Source organism: Naumovozyma castellii, chromosome 1 (genome assembly GCF_000237345.1).
Source record: "Naumovozyma castellii chromosome 1, complete genome".
NCBI lineage: Eukaryota > Fungi > Ascomycota > Saccharomycetes > Saccharomycetales > Saccharomycetaceae > Naumovozyma > Naumovozyma castellii.
The window spans coordinates 930,314-953,188 of NC_016491.1; the positions used below are offsets into that span (position 1 = coordinate 930,314).

The 22,875-nt window shown below is 36.4% G+C and overlaps 12 protein-coding genes and 1 non-coding gene across 13 annotated transcripts; 9 read left to right on the plus strand and 4 right to left on the minus strand.

The window, feature by feature from the left end:
* Positions 1 to 113: 113 nt before the first annotated feature.
* GLO1 (lactoylglutathione lyase GLO1) lies at positions 114 to 1,094 on the plus strand (the record flags this gene model as incomplete). The annotated part of the gene is made up of 1 exon (XM_003673363.1): positions 114 to 1,094. One exon carries the CDS (start codon positions 114 to 116, stop codon positions 1,092 to 1,094), a length of 981 nt encoding a protein of 326 aa, XP_003673411.1.
* Positions 1,095 to 1,210: 116 nt separating this feature from the next.
* CSE2 (Cse2p) lies at positions 1,211 to 1,672 on the minus strand (the record flags this gene model as incomplete). The annotated part of the gene is made up of 1 exon (XM_003673364.1): positions 1,211 to 1,672. The coding sequence occupies one exon, from the start codon at positions 1,670 to 1,672 to the stop codon at positions 1,211 to 1,213; it is 462 nt and encodes a 153-aa protein (XP_003673412.1).
* Positions 1,673 to 1,992: 320 nt separating this feature from the next.
* On the minus strand, positions 1,993 to 2,817 carry NCAS0A04680 (uncharacterized protein; the record flags this gene model as incomplete). Its single annotated transcript, XM_003673365.1, has 1 exon — positions 1,993 to 2,817. One exon carries the CDS (start codon positions 2,815 to 2,817, stop codon positions 1,993 to 1,995), a length of 825 nt encoding a protein of 274 aa, XP_003673413.1.
* A 584-nt stretch (positions 2,818 to 3,401) lies between these two features.
* On the minus strand, positions 3,402 to 4,193 carry NRM1 (Nrm1p; the record flags this gene model as incomplete). Its single annotated transcript, XM_003673366.1, has 1 exon — positions 3,402 to 4,193. The coding sequence occupies one exon, from the start codon at positions 4,191 to 4,193 to the stop codon at positions 3,402 to 3,404; it is 792 nt and encodes a 263-aa protein (XP_003673414.1).
* A 412-nt stretch (positions 4,194 to 4,605) lies between these two features.
* PRI2 (DNA primase subunit PRI2) lies at positions 4,606 to 6,180 on the plus strand (the record flags this gene model as incomplete). Its single annotated transcript, XM_003673367.1, has 1 exon — positions 4,606 to 6,180. The coding sequence occupies one exon, from the start codon at positions 4,606 to 4,608 to the stop codon at positions 6,178 to 6,180; it is 1,575 nt and encodes a 524-aa protein (XP_003673415.1).
* A 2,152-nt stretch (positions 6,181 to 8,332) lies between these two features.
* On the plus strand, positions 8,333 to 9,898 carry PHD1 (Phd1p; the record flags this gene model as incomplete). The annotated part of the gene is made up of 1 exon (XM_003673368.1): positions 8,333 to 9,898. The coding sequence occupies one exon, from the start codon at positions 8,333 to 8,335 to the stop codon at positions 9,896 to 9,898; it is 1,566 nt and encodes a 521-aa protein (XP_003673416.1).
* Positions 9,899 to 10,209: 311 nt separating this feature from the next.
* Positions 10,210 to 11,118, plus strand: SPC42 (Spc42p; the record flags this gene model as incomplete). The annotated part of the gene is made up of 1 exon (XM_003673369.1): positions 10,210 to 11,118. The coding sequence occupies one exon, from the start codon at positions 10,210 to 10,212 to the stop codon at positions 11,116 to 11,118; it is 909 nt and encodes a 302-aa protein (XP_003673417.1).
* A 149-nt stretch (positions 11,119 to 11,267) lies between these two features.
* NCAS0Atrna9E lies at positions 11,268 to 11,339 on the minus strand. Its single transcript has one exon. It is a non-coding gene; the product is annotated as a tRNA-Glu (tRNA).
* Positions 11,340 to 11,513: 174 nt separating this feature from the next.
* VPS24 (ESCRT-III subunit protein VPS24) lies at positions 11,514 to 12,188 on the plus strand (the record flags this gene model as incomplete). The annotated part of the gene is made up of 1 exon (XM_003673370.1): positions 11,514 to 12,188. The coding sequence occupies one exon, from the start codon at positions 11,514 to 11,516 to the stop codon at positions 12,186 to 12,188; it is 675 nt and encodes a 224-aa protein (XP_003673418.1).
* Positions 12,189 to 12,490: 302 nt separating this feature from the next.
* PTM1 (Ptm1p) lies at positions 12,491 to 14,146 on the plus strand (the record flags this gene model as incomplete). Its single annotated transcript, XM_003673371.1, has 1 exon — positions 12,491 to 14,146. The coding sequence occupies one exon, from the start codon at positions 12,491 to 12,493 to the stop codon at positions 14,144 to 14,146; it is 1,656 nt and encodes a 551-aa protein (XP_003673419.1).
* Positions 14,147 to 14,615: 469 nt separating this feature from the next.
* RGT1 (Rgt1p) lies at positions 14,616 to 18,041 on the plus strand (the record flags this gene model as incomplete). Its single annotated transcript, XM_003673372.1, has 1 exon — positions 14,616 to 18,041. One exon carries the CDS (start codon positions 14,616 to 14,618, stop codon positions 18,039 to 18,041), a length of 3,426 nt encoding a protein of 1,141 aa, XP_003673420.1.
* A 431-nt stretch (positions 18,042 to 18,472) lies between these two features.
* On the plus strand, positions 18,473 to 20,758 carry TUL1 (ubiquitin-protein ligase TUL1; the record flags this gene model as incomplete). The annotated part of the gene is made up of 1 exon (XM_003673373.1): positions 18,473 to 20,758. The coding sequence occupies one exon, from the start codon at positions 18,473 to 18,475 to the stop codon at positions 20,756 to 20,758; it is 2,286 nt and encodes a 761-aa protein (XP_003673421.1).
* A 407-nt stretch (positions 20,759 to 21,165) lies between these two features.
* On the plus strand, positions 21,166 to 21,837 carry NCAS0A04770 (haloacid dehalogenase superfamily protein; the record flags this gene model as incomplete). The annotated part of the gene is made up of 1 exon (XM_003673374.1): positions 21,166 to 21,837. One exon carries the CDS (start codon positions 21,166 to 21,168, stop codon positions 21,835 to 21,837), a length of 672 nt encoding a protein of 223 aa, XP_003673422.1.
* Between the last annotated feature and the right edge of the window lie 1,038 nt (positions 21,838 to 22,875).

The window sequence follows — 22,875 nt, forward strand, 5'->3', positions numbered from 1 at the left end:
AGGATAAAAGGAAGACTTATAGAACATTTCCCTTGGCAATCCTTACAATCATTTCCTTTCATACCTGTTTTTAAATTGAGTACCCAATTGAAGCCAGGAAACATATACCAATTATGAGTACTGAAGATAAGTATTATCCAATTAAGATTGATTGTGCTGCCAACGATTCAACCCTCACGTTCAATCACACATGTCTGCGTATTAAAGACCCTAAAAGAAGTGTCAAATTCTACGTGGAAACCTTTGGTATGAAGTTGATGGATAAGAAAGATTTCCCTGAAATGAAATTCTCTTTGTACTTCTTGTCTTTCCCCAAGGAGAATTGGGAGAAAAATTCTAAGGGAGAAGCTGATGTTTTCGGTGCTAGTGGTATCTTAGAATTAACCCACAATTGGGGAACAGAAGATGAAGATGACTTCAAGATAAACAATGGGAATGAAGAGCCACATCGTGGGTTTGGTCATATTTGCTTCAGTTATGCAGATGTTAGTAAAGCTTGTGAGGCTTTAGAGGCTAAGAAGGCACCATTCAAGAAGAGAATGAGTGATGGTAGACAAAAGGATATTGCATTTGTATTAGACCCTGATGGTTACTGGATTGAAATTGTTCAATATCTGAGAGAGGCCGAAGAATTCCCAACTACTGATGTCGGTCCAAAATTTAATCATACAATGGTACGTGTCAAGGATCCAGTCAAGACAATTGAATTCTACAAAAATGTTCTAGGTATGGATGTCTTGAGAACTAGTGTCAATGAAAAAAACAAATTCACTTTGTACTTTTTGGGTTATCCCTTGAAGGAAGGTGAAGGGAGAGTATCTAAGGAAGGTGTATTAGAAATTACTCACAATTGGGGTACTGAAACAGATGCCAATTTCCAATATCATAACGGTAACGATAAACCACAAGGTTATGGTCACATCTGTGTAAGTTGCAAGGACCCAGCTTCTCTTTGTGAAGAAATTGATACCAAGTATGGTGACAAGGTCTCTTGGGCGCCAAAGTTTAACCAGGGCAAATTGAAGAATATTGCATTTTTAAAGGATCCTGATGGATACTCTATTGAAATTGTTCCCCAAGGATTAGTGGTTTAAACGTTTTGTAGTTTACCTATATTATTCTATTTACTCTTGATTTCATGAATATGATTTATTATGATTAATGTGTGTATTGCTATATAGAAAACAGTAGCGTTGAGAAATTAATTGTCTTACGTATTAATAAAACTATTTTTTGGGGAGCTCGTGGACGTTAATAATTTTATTCTTTCACTAAGGTCATGCAATACTTTCTTCTTTACTTCCAATTCAGCTTCTTGTTGCTTAAGATAGACGTTCCAGTCATCAGTCGACTTGGCTAAAAGCTTTTTACAATCAGCATTATCTTCGATTAAAGATTTGCAAGTCTTCAATCGGTGTCTGATAAAACCTGTGGATGTTTCTAGTTGATTTGTGGCATTATTAGGGTCTTTCCGAATCTGGTATAGCGAATAATAAAGATGCGGTATAAATTCAGGTGAAGATGAGGACGTTGATGATAATACGGTATTTGAAGCTGGAGACACAGGAACGGTGGTTTGATTCAGTGATTGTGACTGCTGGGTGGTATCATGTTGCTGTTGAGGGAGTAGTGTATTCTTGATAGTCCTTAGATATTCATTCTGTAAACTCATATCAAAAATCTGTTCTAGTGTCCAAGTAAAAGCGGTAAAATGGGCCGTTTATGCCAGACTCTATGTTGCTATTAGGTCTTTTATTGGTTTAACAAAAAGAGCCAAAGCTAATGCTAGCGTTACAATTTTGTCAAGAAATTCTTGAAATTGTCGCGGAGCCTACAACCGCCTAGATAATTTCTACTAGGAACGCAAGGACATCGAAATATTCTGTCTGATATATCAATAGTTAAGCTTTATTTTATTCTTAGATATTAGCCAATAAGTGAGTTGTAACATCACAACGTGTGTATATATAGCAAGTTTGCTTGGAGATAGAATCAATCCAAATCCCATTCTAAATCTTCCTCTGTAGTTTCGGCCTTACATTCCATAACATTATCTCTGCACAATGGACAAAGAGAGTTCTTTTGGAGCCATAGTTTAATACATTCAAAATGGAAGTGATGGGAGCAGTTGGGCAAACATGTGATCTCAGTTTCAAAGTCATCAGAATATGCTATACGACATATAGGACACTCATCGCTGGAATTTGAAAGTTCAGCACAATTCGTTCTAGGCAATTGTTCGATAAATTCATTGGTACATGGTTTAGCTGCTGATCTTTGAGATGTAATAATATCAAAATTTTCTGGTATAAATCTCGATGCCATTTCTCTCATCAAGGCACTCAATGGAACGTTTCTGAGGTTTGCAGTTGTATCATCAGGTGTTGAATCTATCTCCCGACTTAGATCCTCTGAACTGTCTTGGGGACGTGTTTGCCCCATAAATAGATTGGAGAAATTACCTACCATGTTAGTGAGATAATCAGCCAAGCTGTTCCCATAATTTGTAGTAGTATTTGATCCATCATCTCCATCGTGGTGTGTCCTCCTTGTAGTTTCCCCATTAACTCCGGGATTTCCTTCTCCTGGTAAATTATTGCTTGCATTACGTAGTGTTTCCATAAGGTTAAAAATAGAGGTTACAGGGTCATTTTCTTGAGACGTACTTTCTGTGGCGGTTACTCCTCCATCATTTCTGAAAGTGTAAATCCTAAAATCGTTGTTCGTATTTCCATCATTACCATCGTTGAGACTATTCACCTGAGTGTTCAAAAAATTAAATAACGATTCAACTCCGTTCCTTATCTCTTGCTCCATTGTAGTAGCAGAAGCATCGTTGGATTGGTCCGTAACGTCATCTAGATCAGTAGTAACATTATAAAGAAATTTTCTGTTAGCATATACGGTTTGTGGTATTCTAAAAATAAAATCATACCTTTGTTAGTGCTCATCCTATGTGTATTTGCTGAGTAATATTTCTGAATTATGTCTTGTTATGCGTTAACAGTTGCTCTTAATTCGAAAAGGGGACTATTTTATACGAAATGAAATGGCATCGGGCTGGCGCTTGAAGCGGAACAAGACTTCTCTGCTTGTAGTTGCTTGAACCTGAAGTTTTTTCAATAAGACTAATAAAAACCATCATTGGTTTGAGGTTTATAATGTACCAATTGAATGATCTCCTCTGCAGTTGTTGTTATTAGGCTATAAAGGAAACAAATTTAGGAATTTAGCCGCCGAATGAAAAGAAAAACATTTAATTTGGGTAATGTATCTTTTTACAAATGTGTAGTATAAAATGAAGGTTATATATATATAGATATAATACAAATGATGCAATGCTATATGCAAATATACTCAGGTTTCCTGGGTATCATGTTTATTTTATTGCTCTCTCTCTCTTAGCAATTATTGTTGTTATTACTGGTGAATAGATGAAGTAATGATTTGGCAGCCTTCACGTTAACTGGTGTCTCCTGTTTATGGATTTTTAGGATTTTTTGGGAACGAATTGGAGTGACATTAGTTGTTGTTGTATTATTATTAGCGGATAAAAATGACTGAGAATTGGAGTCTAAACTGAACACAGTTTCACGAGAAACAGATAAGCCAGTATTATGTGAAGAAGAGGCAGAAAATGGTGCTGTATGTTCTAAATGCTTTGGATTTGATTTGGATCTGGCAGGAGTTTTATAATTGCCATGGGAAACAACCAGTTTTCTCTTCTTATTGATAGAATTAGATTTACTAGATGTCTTAGCCTTCAGCAGTCTTGATTCGTGCTGTTTCTTAATTTGTTTAAACTTCAACATAGTTTGCTTCGTATTGAATTTATACAGAGCAAATTGTAAGCGTATCTTCAACGTATCTGTTAGGTCCTTGAAGTCCTTCAAGGTTTCATCGGGACCTGATATTGGTGAAAGCGGTTGACTCTGGATCACGATGGGAGGAAATTTAGAAATCTGTAGTTGATCCGTCCTCAAACCAGGCATTGGATGGAGAAAGGGGATAGGTCTGTTAGCTATTTCTTCGAAGGGTGTCTTTGGAACTTTAATTAATGATTTTAGTGAAGGTAGGGATGTAGTAACACCAGAAATGCCGGGCAGAGTGTCCATGAGTCCTGTGGTATGTAGTTTGTTAAGTCTGGAGCCTGAGTATTCACCCAATGGAGCTCTTTGAGTATCGAAGGACATTGTCTCTATCAATTAGTGAGTGAATGAATGAAGAAATAAATAATGGCAAGTACCTTGGTAATTGGTAGACTTGTTTCAACGTGGAAGTAAGGAACGACTTGGAAATAATTGCTATCTAAGTGCTTGCTCAATATTGACAAAATAAAGACACTTGTTATGTTTTGTGGAATAGTTATTTTTTTCACGTCCCATTGTTTATGTTTTCACGAAAAGGGAAATACGAAATGACGCGACGCGGTGTTTGCATTACCCGCCCAGTCACGTTATTGAATTGTTGTTGTACGCGTCTTGAAATCTCCAAAATTTCCAAAACGCGTAAAGTTGAGTAGTATACTATTGATCATTACGCTGATTGTAAGGAATTAACTGTAGACAGCCAGGACAAAAGGGAAGGTGACGGTTATAGCGAACCATGTTTAGACAGAATAAGAGAAGAATATCGTCAAGAAGGAATTTTGATTCCTCGCCATTCGGTTCTGACAACAAGAATGGAAATGAAAACAACGGTGGAGCTAACCAATTCATTCTCCCAGGCTCTACCACGGAGGAAGAGAAGACACTTTACAACAATATATATGACTCAAAAATATCGTTTTATGAGGCTCGTCCCCAAGGTGAGATCACTTTGGAACAATTTGAAGTTTGGGCCATCGATCGTTTGAAGATTCTTTTAGAGATTGAATCGTGTCTCTCTAGAAATAAAACTTTAAAGGAAATTGAAACTTTAATTAAACCACAATTTCAAAAGTTATTGCCCTTTAATACAGATAGTTTCTTAGATAAGAAGAAGGATTACTATTCTCATTTCATTTTAAGATTATGTTTCTGTCGTACAAAAGAGCTTAGAGAGAAATTCATTAGGGCGGAAACGTTACTGTTTAAAATTAGATTTAACATGCTAACGTCATTTGATCAGATAAAATTTGTCAAATCTTTAAATTTATCCAAATTGCAATTTATTACAGACGAAGAAAAGACCGAATTATCAGATAAGTTATACCAGACTATCACGCCTGCCTTAATATATCAACTAAACTTGACAGATGAAAATCAACGTAAATTGTTTTTCCAAAATGAAAAATTCATAAAACTCCCCTTTGAAAATGTCATTGAATTGGTTGGTAATAGACAAGCTTTCATAAGGAAGGGTTTCATATACATCCCACAATTTCAACAATTAAATCTGATCTCTACTGAGTTTTCCAACAAATTGAATGAGGCATTGATGAAAACATATCAATTTTTACCACGTTTAAATGAAGATGATAGATTATTACCAATTTTAAATCATTTATCCTCAGGTTATACCATTGCTGATTTTAATGAAAATTCCAAATTTGGCATGTATCAAAATGGTAACGATGATGAAATCAATGCTCAAACTGTTTATTCCGAGGAAATCAGTGCCAACTACCCATTGTGTATTAAGAATTTATTTAGAGGATTAAAAGAGCATGGACATTTAAAATATCATGGTAGACAACAATTGAGTTTATTCTTAAAGGGGATAGGATTAAGTGCCGATGAGTCTTTAAAATTTTGGTCCGAGGCATTTACTAAGAATGGTAGAATGACAGTGGACAAATTCAATAAAGAATATCGTTATAACTTCAGACATAATTATGGGTTGGAGGGTAATAGGATCAATTATAAGCCATGGGATTGTAGAACGATACTGTCAAAACCAAGACCAGGTAGAGGTGAATATCATGGTTGCCCCTATCGTGATTGGAACCCGGATAAGTTAACCGCTGAATTAAGATCCATGAATTTAACACCATCTCAAATAGCATCTATTTTGGATTCCTGTGAGAAGACTGAGTACACGATAGCATGCACGAAGACGTTTGAGTTTACACATAATACTACGGGGACTGATTTAGAAATTGATGATCAAACACATATTTCTCATCCTAATTTGTATTTCGAAAGATCCAGACAATTACAGAAGAAGAAGCAAGAAATGGAAAAGGAACTCAAGAAATAGGTTATAATAATATAATATAATATAATATAATACATTAGTTAACGTATGTTTATTTGATTATGTACTCTTCTAGTAATTAAGGACTTACTGTTGGCAAATATTCTATAGCTCTACGATTGTTTTTTTTCAATTATTTATGTTTCAAATAAGAATTTTAAATATTCAATCAATTTAAATATTAAAAAATTAATTGAGTTAATATTTCTGAAAATTAAGATCTATAATGTTAGCATTATTATACCGTATCCAAGCTTGCATGTGCTAAAGCCTTGATTCAAAATTATTAGATTATGTAAAATTTAGATTTCAATACAGGTAAACGTTAGTTGGCCACCTTCCGAGCAATCACCGGAGTTTCAATAAGAAAATACTTTTAGCACGTAAGGAACCAAGCTATAACTTCCATTCCATTACGTCAAGTATTGTTGACTATCAGATAATTTTATGTTAAAATAAATTATAAAAAAAGGAAAGCAGATTTTCCTTCACCTCTCTCACCCATTGAATCATCGACTTGATCAAGAACTTGAACCCCGGTTATATTTTGTGGAGGTAATTTGAGAATTCATACGGACTAACGGTGGCTTTTGTTTCAAGAATGTGGGTTAAGCTGCGTATGTGCGTCTTGTTATTCCAGCCGGGAAAGAGGGAAAAACAAAAGATGGAGGTAATAAAAAACGTACGGTATTAAACTTAAAGGTATTGTATATGGATTGCATCATGCACTCACTCATACCCATCGCACGTACGCAAGTCTTTCCGGTAAACCTTATTTGAGTTTAAAGTTTCTCTCAATTACTGAAAGAATGTGGTGCAATTCATGGAGGATCTGGAATGGAGAAGTACATTACCTGCACTGCACTGGTTGTTCAAAAATATATTTCCTCTTGAGTCAGCCAATGGAAATAAATGCCGGTTCTTTGCTTCTGAAAAGGTTAAAAAATCTCACTACTCCCCCTATGGGTTGTTTACTAACAAAAGCCAAAGCCAAAAAATTAGGTGTGTACTTACGTAATTGAAAAGACAAGAATACGGACGCACGTACGTCGTTAGCTGTAAGTGCAAGGTTCCACAGTTGTGCCAAATTCCGCAAGTCATAAGGCTCGAGATAATAATAGCGTTAGAGTTTGTTCCTTGATACCTTGGCAAATAAGCTTTATGGTGATGTAATGATTGGTTCATTGTTCTAGAGCATGTGCCGCAGGAGAAGAGACAGAGGCTCATTTTGCCTGTTCGAGACTGTGTTGAAGTGCACGTGCTGGACGTGGTGTACAGGCAGCACATTCCGTGCGAGAAGTCGTCTTGAGGTTAAGAATGTCACGCATGAAGGAATTTGCCGTTAGCACAGACGGATATTTCCTTGGAAACGAAACCATGCCCTGCCTCTTTTCCTTGAAATGCTGAAAATTTTTCAAATCTAAAAGCTTAAATTTGCTTACCCCGTCCTGGATTTTCCTGGGACTTGTGGTTCTGAAGGAAAACCATGTTTACATAATGGGAGATCCAATGTGGAATGTTCCTAAAACAAAATAGGGTATGGTGGAAACACCACCGGTACGTACGGGTATTTTCCTTCCGCATTCGTATTAGCGATCCTTCCTGTTCTCGCGATGTACACATCAATGTACACGGGTATGCGTGTATGTGGCAGCGGTGGTAAACCTTAAATCAAAAAAATTTGCTGCACATGCAACCGTTGCAGGTACCGTTGAACTGCCTAAGCTTTTGTCCTCGATGCCATGGTTCGTTCCCACACTCGAGCCTCGAGACTCCAAAACAACGGTTTTTTTGCAGGGCGGGGGAAATTCGCAGGACTGGCAATCGGCAAAGATTTGCTGCATATCTGTCCAATGCTTTTTGTCATCCGCATCGCTCGCCAGCTGAATTCTCGATGATACCCATCCATTGATAATTTGATGAGAAAAAATGATCACTCACCTCTTGCTTCTTGCCTTAATAACTCTTGTTAACAACTACCAGCAACTTAGATAGAATAATTAAATTGTCCAGATCATCATACTATTCTTTTCTCTTGAAGACAAAGATTGAAAAATCACAGAATTACCGCATCACTAGGAAATCTCTCTTCTTATCACAGGTTGAAACAGAAAACTCTTCATACTGATCCCACAGACAGACTTACACCAATATTATGGAGTCTCAGAAAGGTCAAACTTCCCAGGAAACAAACGAGGATGATAAACCATCGATTCAGTTATCTACGCAAGCTCAAACGCAGATGAAATCAGCGATGTTGTTCCCCACCATTAATAACCAACGTCCACAAGTTGCTCTCCCTCAATATGATAACGCTGAACAATGGCGATATCCTCAACCATATCATCAACCATACATCGTTAATATGCCCATAAACTCAACAGGGTACCCAGTTTATGGCTACTATCCACCTCAATCACAAATTTCAGCCACTCAAAATTACCAATTACCACAGCAGTATTATTACTATAATCCAGTAATTCAATCGACTTCACCTTCTCCATCTTTGGTACAATCTCAGATTATGCAAGCACAACCACCACCACCACCACAACAACAGCAACAACAAGCACAGCCTCCACAACAACGACAGTCACTACCAATTTATGGTAGCGCACCAACTACTCAACTAGTGACTTCCAACTCTATATCCCTCTCTGAACTACCAGAATTGAGAAATAGAGTGACTAATTTAACGGAACCATTTATTCCAGTAGAAAAGCCCGATCAGAGTAAAGATGGAACCAATGATTCATTAGAAGTTAAGAAACATATCCCAAGAGTCATTACTACAATGTGGGAGGATGAAAGAACTCTTTGTTATCAAGTGGAATGTAACGGTGTCGCTGTCGTTAGAAGAGCTGATAATGATATGATTAACGGTACGAAATTACTTAATGTGACAAAGATGACCCGAGGAAGAAGAGACGGGATACTGAGGGCAGAAAAGGTAAGAAGCGTCATCAAGATTGGGTCCATGCATTTGAAAGGTGTATGGATTCCCTTTGATAGAGCTTTAATGATGGCTAAGAGGGAGAAAATTGTGGATTTGTTGTACCCGCTATTTGTAAAGGATATTAATTCTATCTTGAGTCAATTACCGCAACTTTCGCAAAGGGAATCAATGGTATTAATGAATGGGTTCGTTACCCAGGTTACTCCTCAACCGCAACCACTTATAGAAACACCAATCCCAAATACCATTAATATCAATGCCAATAGCAATAATAACAACACTACTAATTTGGAGGACCGTCAACTTTATCAACCGGTTCGCATGACCGAAAATATCCACCCTTCCATGGCCACATTACAGACACCAAGCCCTGCTCCAATATACCAACGCTATACTAACTCACCTCCATTAATAAATCCAAATAATAATGTAAAACAACTACCCGTATTGCCAAATATAACGAGAAGTTATTCTCCACCAATTGGTCCAGAGGTAAGAACTATTAATAATGATCACATTATTTTAACGAGTACAGCATCAAGTGCAAGTGCAAGTGCAAGTGCAAATACCACTGCTACTACACTTCCTCACCTTTCCAATATTGTCCCACCACAACATATAGACGACTCTCCAGGGAACAATGGATTAAAATATGATGGAAAGAAAACTTTGCTCCCGAGATTGGAGGTGAACAAGATAAGTGTAGAACTTGAAAGCACGACACCTAAAAATTCAACGGCACCATCTACAGATGTGCAAAATTAAACGATTTTCTTTTATTTTACTCATTAGCCTACGTCATGTCATACATTACGTAAAATATACCTCTGGATTATTAGTTTTATTAAAATCCAGATTGTAAAATTACATACTCATATTTCAAAAAACATAAGTTCATTACAACAACCTACATCCTCTTTATCCTTACTAAACCAAAGTTCTCTCTACATAGATATTAGTTCGCGCTCATTGCTTGATGAGAAATTTGACGCGTCGTAATTTTTCATGTTTCACTACGCACTTAACTTGTATAGATATCTGACTGTTTGTTTACATTATGGAAAACATTGTCTTTAATGGAAGAGAAAGGTGAGGCTCATATGTTTAGGGATAGAAGAGGTAACATCTCACCAACACCACAAAGGTACGGTACTGAGAAATATGCTAGATATGGTTTACGTAAGACTGATGAACTTCTGCCCGAAGAATCAAGACTCTCCAATGATGCCATCAATGAATTGATCGACATGAATAGACAATTGAAGAAGACATTAAGGGATCGTGAGGATGAGCTTGATAGATATGGAAGATTGACGGAATCCTTACAGAGCAAACTAATTAAATACACAAATTTGAACAATAAGTTGGAAAGGGAAAAAATTGAGTTGGAATTGGAGAATGAAAAACTAATAGATATAAATGAAAGACTAACTAATGACCTAAGAACTACTAGTGTTGCCGGTGACTTGAAATATTCTCAAAAAACTAGAAAGGGTGATGATGAAAATACTGATGACATTTTCATACCCAAGAGAGGGCATACATTTAAGGACACTACTGAATCAAACAATACAGATCTTAGAAAAGGGTCAGCAGAAGTATTAAACAAAAAATTGGACACTTTGATAGAATACTTGTCAGAAGACAAATTCGGAGCTAAGACAGGGAATAGTCGTCAGAAAGAGCGACATGATCATTGGCGTTTAACTGACGACGACGACGATGATATCATTACCAGAGAAAGTTTAGAAATAAAAAATCTTGAGGATCAAGTGGAAGAATTAAGGAAGAAAACTCTTTTAAAACAAGAAAATGAATTAAGGAAAATATCTCTAAGCAATGAGTTACTAGAACTGGCTACTAAACTTTCGTCCGATACTACTCTGGGGGATGATGAAGTAAATGGGCTGAAGAAACATAAAAGACACAACCGTGACCATATTAGGTGTACGGGATGCCACGATGATGAAAACGAAAAAACATAGCAATGCCAAAAGAAAAAGTAAGGGATAGAGTTTCTGAACTTTATAATTTAATAAGTAAATATTCTAAAATATCAGAATTAATAACACAATTTATTCAATCATAATCCAAACTCAACCAAAAAGAAGCCTTATAAAACCAAAAAAGAAAGCTCCGATACGGGGAGTCGAACCCCGGTCTCCACGGTGAAAGCGTGATGTGATAGCCGTTACACTATATCGGATTATTTTTATAAAAACTTAAACCATTTATTCCTTACATGTGACAATGATTAGGTCATGTGCTTCCAATTAATTGCTAACAAAAAGGAATGTCATGAGAATACCAGTTAGACATGGACGTATTTACCGTTAAAGGAACCGAATGACCCAGATATAGAGAAGTTTTTCATACTAATATGGATTACATTAAGAAGACGATATGGGGGCCAGACCCTAAGGAACAACAAAGAAGGATAAAAGCTGTTTTAAGGAAGAATAATAGGGCTTTGGAAAAGTCCCTACGAGATTTGACGAACCTGCAAAATAAGACGCAACAGCTCATTAAACGTGCGGCGAAGAAGAATGATATAAAAACAGTAAGAATATATGCTAGGGAGTTATATCAGATTAATAAGCAATACACTAGGATGTATTCGTCCAAGGTTCAATTGACTTCCGTGTCAAGACAGATTGACGAGGCTCTACGATTGAAAACGATGTCAGATAAAATGGCAGAAAGTACTGGCTTGATGAGAGAGGTGAATTCCTTAGTTCGTTTACCTGAATTGCAAGGAACCATGATTGAACTAGAAAAAGAGCTGATGAAATCGGGAATTATTAGCGAAATGGTGGATGAAACAATGGATTCTGTAATGGAAAGTGAAGAGTTAGATGAAGAAGTGGATGCTGAAGTCAATAAAATCGTCGAACAATACACTAATGAGAAGTTCGAAAAGATCAACAACGTACCAACGACAGAATTACCAGCACACGAGGAGGAGGAAAAGGAGATTCCGGAAGACCAAGTAGACGAGGAAGCAGACAAGATGCTCAGAGAGATGAAGGAGCGTCTAAATGCCCTCCAAAATTAGTGCAACTACATATGTAGACCATAATAGCAGGAATAATATAACATTAACATAAACTTACATAGAAACGTCTATATTGCACCCGGGCACCACAGCGTCCCTGCATCGATTGCGGGTATTTTTTATAGGGGAAGTTTTATTGCGTGGTGGAAACTCGAAAAAATAGCGAAATATTTTTGGTAAGGAGGGAAATCCACAGACAACAGGACACTTTTTAACGTTGCAGTGACAGAAGTCTTATCCAATTGCTAGTCGAATATACCGTGAAAAATCACAAACACTACGATAGAAGGACTTCATACAAGATGGTATCGATTTATAATAAGAATTCGCACGGTCCAAATTGCCGATCTTTTATCGCTCTACTAATAGCCACGTTTTTCTTTTGTAGCAATACTGTGTTAGCCAACAAAGAATCCGTCAATCAAGATGATTATCAGATATGTTCAGGGATGTACTCTAAGGAAGATTGGGGTGGCAAGATGGATCCGTTCATTTCTTTCAATTTGAAGAAATTGAATATTAAGAATGATAATGAGGACGACTCCGGTGTTATTGTTGCCATCTATGACTTCCAAGATTATATTCATCTAGGGGTGAAACTACCAAGTGGTGATATGTATTATACATGTGATGATTATACTATTGACTTAGGTTACTGTGATGAATCTAATAGAGATGAATTTATTGTGAATGATGTTGTTTATAATCCTTTCACAAAGACTAATACTAGTCTTGTCAACCCTGTTATGACATTCTCGCAAAAAGATTTAGGTTTGCATGATGTGAAATATCCAGTAAAAAAAACTGGATTCTACTGTGTTACTGTCTTTACAAGTGCAAGTGATACCAAATTCAAGGCAATGGTCAATTTCAGAAATGCCTATGGTAATTTAGCTGGATCTGAAATTAATAAATTACCATTATATGGATTATTAGCAGTTGCGTACGTGGTTGCAATGTGTCTATATTCATTTGCCGTCTGGAAACACAAGCATGAATTGTTACCCTTACACAAGTATCTACTTGCGTTCTTCATCTTTTTAACTGTCGAAACCATTTTTGTTTGGGCCTACTATGATTTGAAAAATGAAAAGGGTGATACTGCTGGGATTAAAGTATACATGGTATTCCTATCCATACTTACTGCAGGTAAGATTACGTTCTCTTTCTTCATGTTATTAATCGTTTCTTTAGGTTATGGTATTGTTTACCCCAAATTAAACAAGACTCTAATGAGACGTTGTCAATATTATGCAGTCTTTAGTTACTGTTGGTGTATTGCCTTTTTAATTCAAAGTTACTTAGAAGACCCTCAAGATCCTTCTCCATTGATTTTAATTACTCTTATCCCAATGGCTCTTTGTTTGTTTGTATTCTATTTCATGGTATTGAGGTCTATGACTAAGACCGTAGCATATTTGAAGGATCAAAGACAAGTGGTCAAATTGAACATGTACAAGAGATTGTTATTTATCATCTACGCGTCATTAATTTGTATGCTTGGTGGTTGTGTGGTGACCTCTGTGATTTTCCTTGGTTTAAACCAACTTGAAACGATCGAAAAGAATTGGAGATCAAGATTCTTTTTCACTGATTTCTGGCCTACGCTTGTCTACTACATTGTCTTTGTTATCATTGCATTTATTTGGAGACCAACTGATACATCTTACATGTTGGCCGTTTCACAACAATTGCCTACGGATCCAGAAAACGTTGCTGATTTCGATTTAAGTGATATGCAATCCCTAGCAGAACATCTTGACGAAGATGATGACAATGTCAGTATCATCACAGATGAAGAGCAAGGACGCGGTCATCCACAAGGCACCCAGGCGGCCTCCAACGCAACACCTCAATTGGGCACCAAGGGACAACCACAGCAGGATGACTTGGATTTCAATTTCACAGACGATGAAGCTCCACCGGCACCTCCAAAGGACCCCTTTGCCGACCAGTGATTGCCCGGACGTATAATAGTGTATATAAATCATGTTATAAGTTACTTATGTACAGAACAAAACAATACTGATAATGCTTACGTACCATTGCGGGGTCGTACGGAAAAACATTTCTGTTTTCTGCGGCTGTTTCTGAGGACCTTGCGCTGCATATTCTGATCTATTTGTTTGCTTTTTCGCCCAAAAGGAAAAATGGAAATTGCTATGGACGATGTCTGGAGAAACTAGAATTGCAATTCGACGTAAATAAACACGGACTGCACTGTTCATTCCAAACAACACCGATCAATCGCCCTATTCGGAACGTGGTAATCGACGCAGAGTGCTCTCATCATCGTGTATCCATATAGCGTACTATTTATCTCCAACATCACATATTTACAGTGTCGGTTCACCCCAGAAATTATTCCGTTCCTTCAAACACCAATAGATAACGTTTCAAAATTTTGTTTGATCTCATAACCAACAGATGACTGCCATATATTCCCTTTCCAATGCAATGAGTGATCCAAAGACTAGTTTGGCAGGCCCAGAGATTGGAAATCATACCACAAATTCTTCATCTCCTGAGAAGGCAATCATGGAAGGATCTCAAATTCATATGGATCGTCGTCATTCCATCTCTGCTGCAGGGACTAACGCTGCTTCCAATAGTTCGTCTCAGAAGAAGAGAACCAAGGCCTCACGTGCCTGCGATCAATGTCGTAAGAAGAAGATCAAGTGTGATTTTAGTGAAGAGAAAACTTTGTGTTCCAATTGTCAAAGAAATGGAGAAAAATGTACTTTTGAAAGGGTACCGTTGAAGAGAGGCCCCTCTAAAGGATATACAAGAAACCATTCCAAATCAACACCTCAAACTACACATGAGACGGATATTAATCATAATAAGAGCCAAAATTACGAGACGGAACGAGACATGAATAGAAATTCTGCATCGTCAATTCCTCCTATCACACCTTCAAGATCGGGTTCTATCTTATTGCCACCATTAACCCATATTTCACAACCAGGGTCCACTATAAATGCCACAAATAACAACACGACTAATAATTTAACCAATCATAATAACGGCTCAGCAACAAATTTAATGAATTTGGGTCAACAACAATTCTGGAAAGTTCCGTATCATGAATTTCAGTATCAGAGAAGAGGATCCATTGATTCATTGGCAAGTGATATATCGGTAAGACCATTAAACAATCAAGAACAACTACTGTATAATCCTACACAACAATCACCCAGCAATAATACAAATGCAAATAATCCTACCAATTCAGGAGGAAGTACTAGTGGTGCTAGCGCAGGATATTGGTCCTTCATAAAGAATTCAAGCTCATTGGGCCCAACTGAGGACCCTGAGGAACAAAGTCGAAGATCAAGCTCAATCCCATCTTTATTACGGAAACCTTCAAACACTTTATTACTGGGACAACCACAACTGCCCCCTCCAAATATATCACAAAATCCTAGTAACAACAGCGGTGCAACAGTGGGGAACAACCAAACACAACAGCAACCATTGTATCCTTATTCTCAATTTTCGCAACAGCAGCCGGCGTCACCTTCCTCTTTTGGTCAGTTTGCAGCTAATGGATTCCAATCAAGACATGGTTCCATTGCCAGTGAAGCAATGTCCCCAAGTACAGCTCCAGTGTATCCAAATGCTCCATCGAATCCAAAATCGTCTTCATTACAACAACATCACATATCTCAAATTTCTAATCCTGAACCAACAGGAATAATACCCAATCCACCTGACATGGCACCAACCACCAAACCTGAAGAGGAAAATCCTAAGGCAACTTCTGCTACTCGAACCTTAGAACTTGATTCCAATATGGAATCTTCAGATAAAAATGTGAAAAGGCGCAAGAGAAGCTATAATTCAAAAAAGAAATACGTTCGTGGTAGCAATAGTACGGGAGGTAGTGTTCATCATAGGTCAAATTCTAGAAGTAAAGATACACCTATTTCATCTATGGGTTCGTCAATGGCAGCAACACCATCTTCCATGGGCCAGTCTTCAGCAATAATATACGGTCAAATTTCTGATGTGGATATTATTGATACTTACTATGAGTTTATTCATACAGGATTCCCTATAATACCGCTGAATAAAAAGACATTAACAAATGACATACTACTAATAAACACACAACCTATTTCTGATATTCACGAGGTTAACAATTACGTGATTCTTTGGTTTAGAAACTCATTAGAATTGTTAGTGAGACTTGCCCTTAAGAGAAAGAACGGTAGTCATTTCTACGATAACTTCCCTAATGGATTGAATACCAATGATGAAAACAATGGTTCTAATGGGAATCAGTCCGTTGGTGGTGGAACAATCAATTCTCCACAAAAACAAACAAATGACCAATCGAAGGATGAGACAAATATTGAGATTCAGACAATATTCATTACTGCATTAAACGAATGTTTCCAAAAAGTTGTAGATATTCACCCTCAATTCAGGGAGAAAAAAGACAAAATTTCTCCAAAAATCAAAATCATTTATCTTTCCACATTCATACTCCTAAATTATATTCTAGCATTGGTAGGGTATGATAACTCCTTTGTTTTAGGAATGTCAGTAACAATATTCAACGAATTTAAGTTGTATAAATTGTTATTGTTTAACGATGATAAAGAAATAAATTTTGGAAATACACCACTCCAAGAAGATAAGCAAGAACCATTTCATTACTCCATAGTTTTCAAGAGATTATACATCCTTTTAATAATATTTGATTCCTTACAGAGTTGTACATTTGGCGGGCCTAAATTATTAAATATTCCAATTAACAATACCACAGAACAGTTCTTTGAAAATGGCGATGATTTAAAATGGAGCGTGGAAGAAAACCCTGTTAAGCTGAAAACGATATTGCATGGTTTAAAGTTGGGAGAATTATTAACAGAAATATCTATGGGAAGAAAGTCAATCAATCACTATTTTACCAAGAACTCATCTAAACAATGGTTATGGAAGTCGACATCATCAGATGCCGTACTTGCAGATCCAGTAATTTTGAAAGCACAACAAGGTAGCGTTCATCAATTGTTCCACAAGTTGTTACTTATCAAGAGATTATTTACAGATTGCCTTTTATCATTAAATGAAAGAAATGATGATAATGGTGAAGATAATAAGGAGTTAAAGCCACAATTGAATATAACAATTGAATTAAGTGCAGAATTAACAGACTCATTATGCTCACTAATATCCACAATTTTACATATCTTAACATTATTGATGAGATTAAACCCAACTAATAGCATCGATTACAAATATAGACCTGTATTTCCACCGATGAGATCAAACGACGTGCTAGCTGAGCAACAAAATGCCACTGTGGCCGCACCATTAGATGCCACGCCAATGATGTCAAATGATGCTGAATTTTATAAAAAACTGTTGGGCTTGAAGCAAGATAACGGTACATTTCTATCTGACTTAGCAAGAGGTACAATCTCGCCATTCGCCATAGCTCTTCTACATGAAGTCCATAATATCACAGATTTAGTAAAACAGATGCCTACATATTTAATTGGGATAGTAATGAGAAGTAACACCGCTCTAAATAATGTCGAATCAACAGATCCATCAACCAAACCACAAGATTTGGTCGTGAAGCTATCTAATTCTATGAATGAAATGGTGCAGATAACAAGCCTGTTAAACATGATCAAACCGTTCAAGATATTTGATCATGAAATAAATAAGAATAATTCCATGGGTTTCAATGAGGAATCAGACGACGATTCTGTGATGAAAGATCTATTGGACACTCATGCTGAAGGTGCAGAGCATCAAGGTGAGGATGCAGTGTTGGAGAAATTTATCAGAACTGGATGGAAACTACTTGATGATTCTGAATTAGGTTGGTATTAATAACTGGTGTATTATATCTTCTGTGTAACATTATAAACAAAATAATTATTTTAATGAATTATGATATACTCTTTTTAATTGAATTTTAATACTAGAATTTACAGTTGGTTAAATATTTGGGTGGTAATATCATGATAGCCAGGAAATTGGACATCCTCTGAACTTAGCAAACTAAGTGCAATGTATTGTAGCGTTGACTTTTTATTTGGTTTATTCCATATTGATGACGTAATCCATAATAAGGCGCATAATATTAATAGATAACTTTACGAGGTAGCTCTCAGATTAAAGATGCATCTTCCATAAAGGTTCAATTTCAGTTAGTTGAATACCCCTGCTAGACTTCACCCTCCTACTAATAGTACACAGAAATAGTCCTCTTTTGAAATTCTTATAAGGGACTATAGTTCAACAGAAAGTAAAATATCATCATGGAGATTAATGGTAACACTTTAATACTGATAGTTTTGATCCTCTATCTGTTCTTTTCATCCCCGGGGGGCAATGGAGTGTCGTCGAAATACGAATATAATCAAATTGAAAAGCTGAAGGATCATCTTTCGTCAGAATATCAAACGTTCCAAAAAATGTCATTTAGGGATAATTTTCGAAATATTACAGGTCTAAAACTCAGTTATCAGGATATAATAACAAATCCCAGCATTAATGCTACATACCCAATTGCAGGGAAAGATTATGATAATTGGATACATAATCAAACATATGAATTATTACCAGACGAAATTATTCAAAAGATTAGTACAAAGGTGTGGAATGTTTCAGATAATAACCTAACTAATTTTTATCCGCCAAACATCACCAGCACTTTAATGGGACAGATTAATCTAGTTTCTAATAATGAATACAGCCAACTGAGGATGCCGGTTCCTAGATATTTCGAACCTGCTACAGATTTTGCACAAGATGACCCCCCTGAAGGAGACTCCTATTTCACTGATTGGCCAAATTATGGTGAATTACATAATGTTACTTTTCAAAAGGGAGAATTAAGCATTCAAATTACTCATATTAATAAAGTGTCGGATACAATCAGTGGATATGGTAAGAAATTCTTCAATTCCCAGGACGAAAACTGGAAATTATTACGGTTAAGAATTGAGTTCTTTGATAAATTGGAAAGCGAAAAACACACCATGAACCCGATTGCTATCTATGATATAAGGAGAGGTAGAATATTATCAATGTCACAGAGTTCTAAATTCCATTCTCTTTTCTCCTTGCCTCATTATATGAGTGTTGGCGGTGGACTCGATAAGGGTGATGATGAAACCATATTCAATGAAACCAAGGCCCTCATCAATGATTATTGGAATGGCTCAAACTATATTGATACCCTAACAATGGGAGATTTGGATACTCTGTATGATAATGCCTTATCGAAATGTGAATATACCGTATTCCTTCAGTTGGCACCTTGGAATCAATTTGATAAAGATCAAATGAAAAAAATAGATGAAGAATTAAATTGGCCACTTGGAAGACCTGTAAATTTAACGAAACTACCACCAGTATCTATTCAGTCGGGACTCCTTTATTCTCCAGATTGTGGAGTTGAGCTACAATTTAATGACGCCTCTGGCGTTAGGTATGAACTTAAAGTAAAAACAATTCGTTCCCATATCCTTTTAGGATTACTTTTATTTGCAGGTCAGATTTATTTGTTATTATGCCAGATGCAGCACACCAATACGCCTTCAAGTATCAATAAGATATCCTTCTATTCCTTTTCAATGATTAACTTAGTCGATGGATCGTTGGCAACGCTTTATTTGATTGCTTCAAGTGTCTTACCAGAACTATATCTTCCCTTGATACTAAGTTCCTTTTCCTCCTTTATATTAGCATCGATTTTTGAAACAAGATATCTTATTTCAATATACACATCACAAGCAAATGAACGTGGTGTCAGTATAATAACTTTGTTACGTGGTAATGCTGAAAATAACGACGAGGAGAGAGTTACAAATGCAGATATACCCGATGATGCTTCTATTGGAGCCAGTCTATACGGGAGATTTTTCTTCTCCTTAATAATCTTCACCTTCCTTATATTGAGTTCAACTTCCTGGCCACGTAAAATAAGAATGACATTCGAATATATTTGCATAATTATTTTGAATTCATATTGGGTTCCTCAAATATTTAGAAATGTTATTAAGGGATTGGCACCAAGACGAGAACGTAGAAGAAATAATTCTCCAATCAATAGAAGACAACACCAAACACCGTTATTATGGAAGTTCATTATTGGTACTACAATTATCAGAACTGTGCCTATAGTATATGTTTTCACATACTCGTCCAATATATTTAGACATCATAGAGATCCACGTTTTGTTGTCTTTCTATCACTATGGTTACTGTTCCAACTTTCTATCATGTATTCGCAGGATATATTAGGTGCACGTTGGTTCCTACCACAACATAGCATACCTGAAGGATATATATATTTCAAACCAGTATCCTTAGCGCATTTGGCAAAACATGAGGGAGCATCTAAACACACTGCAGATTGTGCTATTTGTATGTCAGAAGTCCCTGTTTATATCGAAGAAGCTGAAGAAACACACAATATAGATCAGCATTCTTACATGGTGACACCCTGTGATCATATTTTCCACACCGACTGTTTAGAGAACTGGATGGGATACAAACTACAATGTCCGGTATGTAGGACACCGTTACCACCAATTTAATCAGTAGTATGTGTAGTTAAGCGTGTATTATATACTATAAATAACACATATTTTGATTATAAAGTAACAAGCTATGGATGGAGATAATTCCATTATTCTGCATACTGATGTTGAGTCATATGTTGGAATAGTGTCTTTTTGAAAGCTCCAAAGGTGCTAAAGTTCGAGGCTCGGAAATTTATAAATACGCATATGAGCTTCAATGAGAAAAATATTTCAAATGGTATGACAACCAATACTAACCCTCTAGACAAAAAATTTAACATTCACAAAGTCTCAACAATGACTAAGTCTACAGAGTATGTCTAGATTTCTTTGTTTGAAATCAGTTTTACCAATTAACCTTGATGAAAAGTATACTAACAAAATAGTTTCGAAGTAATAACGTTAAAGCATGCCTTTTCGATATGGATGGTTTACTACTTAACACAGAGGATATCTATACTATCACATTAAATGAAATCCTAGCAAGATATAGTACTGGTCCATTAACATGGGATGTGAAAATAAGATTACAAGGATTACCAGGTCCTGAGGCTGGGAGAAGAGTTATCGAGCACTATAACTTACCTATCACCTTGGAAGATTACGATCGTATGAACTTAGAAATTCAAAGTAGTAAATGGGGGTCATGTGCCTTTTTGCCAGGTGCATTAGAACTACTAAATTATTTACATGGTAAAGGTATTCCAATTGCTTTATGCACTTCAAGTAATAAGACAAAATTCAAAGGCAAGACTAGTCATTTAACACATGGATTTGATTTGTTTGATGCCATTGTCACGATTTCTGACCCAAGGATTCCAAAAGGAAGAGGTAAACCACATCCAGATATCTGGCAATTAGGCCTAAAACTATTAAATGAAAAATTTCACTCAAATATTGAAGCTAAAGATTGTTTAGTCTTTGAAGATGGTATCCCAGGTGTTCAGTCTGGTAGAGCTTTTGGTGCTCATGTTATTTGGGTACCTCATCCAGAGGCTACCAACTATCTAGGTGATGTTGATAAAGTGTTAGGTGAAAGAGGTGAACTTCTTACATCATTGGAGAAATTTGATCCAAAGAAGTACGGCCTATAAATTAAACAATCCCAATAGTAAAATAGTGGTTAATATGTAATTGATGTTATAATATGAATAATTTGTTTTTGAAATAAACAAAGTAATAAATAAAAACTTAGATTACCACGACTTCTTAAATAAATAAAAAATATTTCCCCCATTATGCAAACGACGAATACTTCCTGCCAACACACCACTAACATCAATAACATCCAACTTAGGGCATAATTTCATCTTATGTTCAAATGGTACAGTATTGGTGCAAACCACTGTGTCTAACCTTGAATTTTGATATTTTCTATAGCTCTTCCCGATAATGTTCCATGAGTTACGATACCAATTACAGATGTGGCTGTGTTCTCCAATAATACATCAGCTGCTTTGCTAATGTACCACATGTATCTACCATATCATCCACAATTATACAGATCTTATTCGTAACATTACCGACAAGAACCATTCGTGACACTTCGTTTGCCTTAACCCTTTCTTTGTGAATTAAGGCAAAATTCAAGTCTAATCTATCAGTTAAACTGGCTGCACGTTTTGCACCACCTGCATCAGGTGAATGATATATAGCATTGTCTTTAAGATATCGAACCACATTTGGCTCAGCATATAGATTATCTACAGAACATCAAAAAACGCATGGATTTGAGAAGCATAATATCCATAGTGATAACATGGTCACAGCTTGCAGTAGTCAACATATCTGCCATTAATTTGGTGGTGATGTGGGCACGAGATTTATTCTTTCTATCTTGTCTAGTGTAAGGAAAATTTGGGATAATAGCAGTAATTCTTCTTGCTGATGCTGTCTTCGAGGCATTAATCATGATTAACAATTCCAATACACGGTCATTGACAACACCAGAACCAATCTGTGATATAATAAAGATATCCTGATCTCTAACAGATTCCTCAATGGAAAATGAAACTTCACCAGTAGGATCTCTCTTTAAATTCGTTTCTGTTGAAGGTAGACCTAATTTCTTAGATACTAATGCTGCCAAACCTCTATGCCAAGAGTTTAATAAAGTTATTGGGCATTGGAGA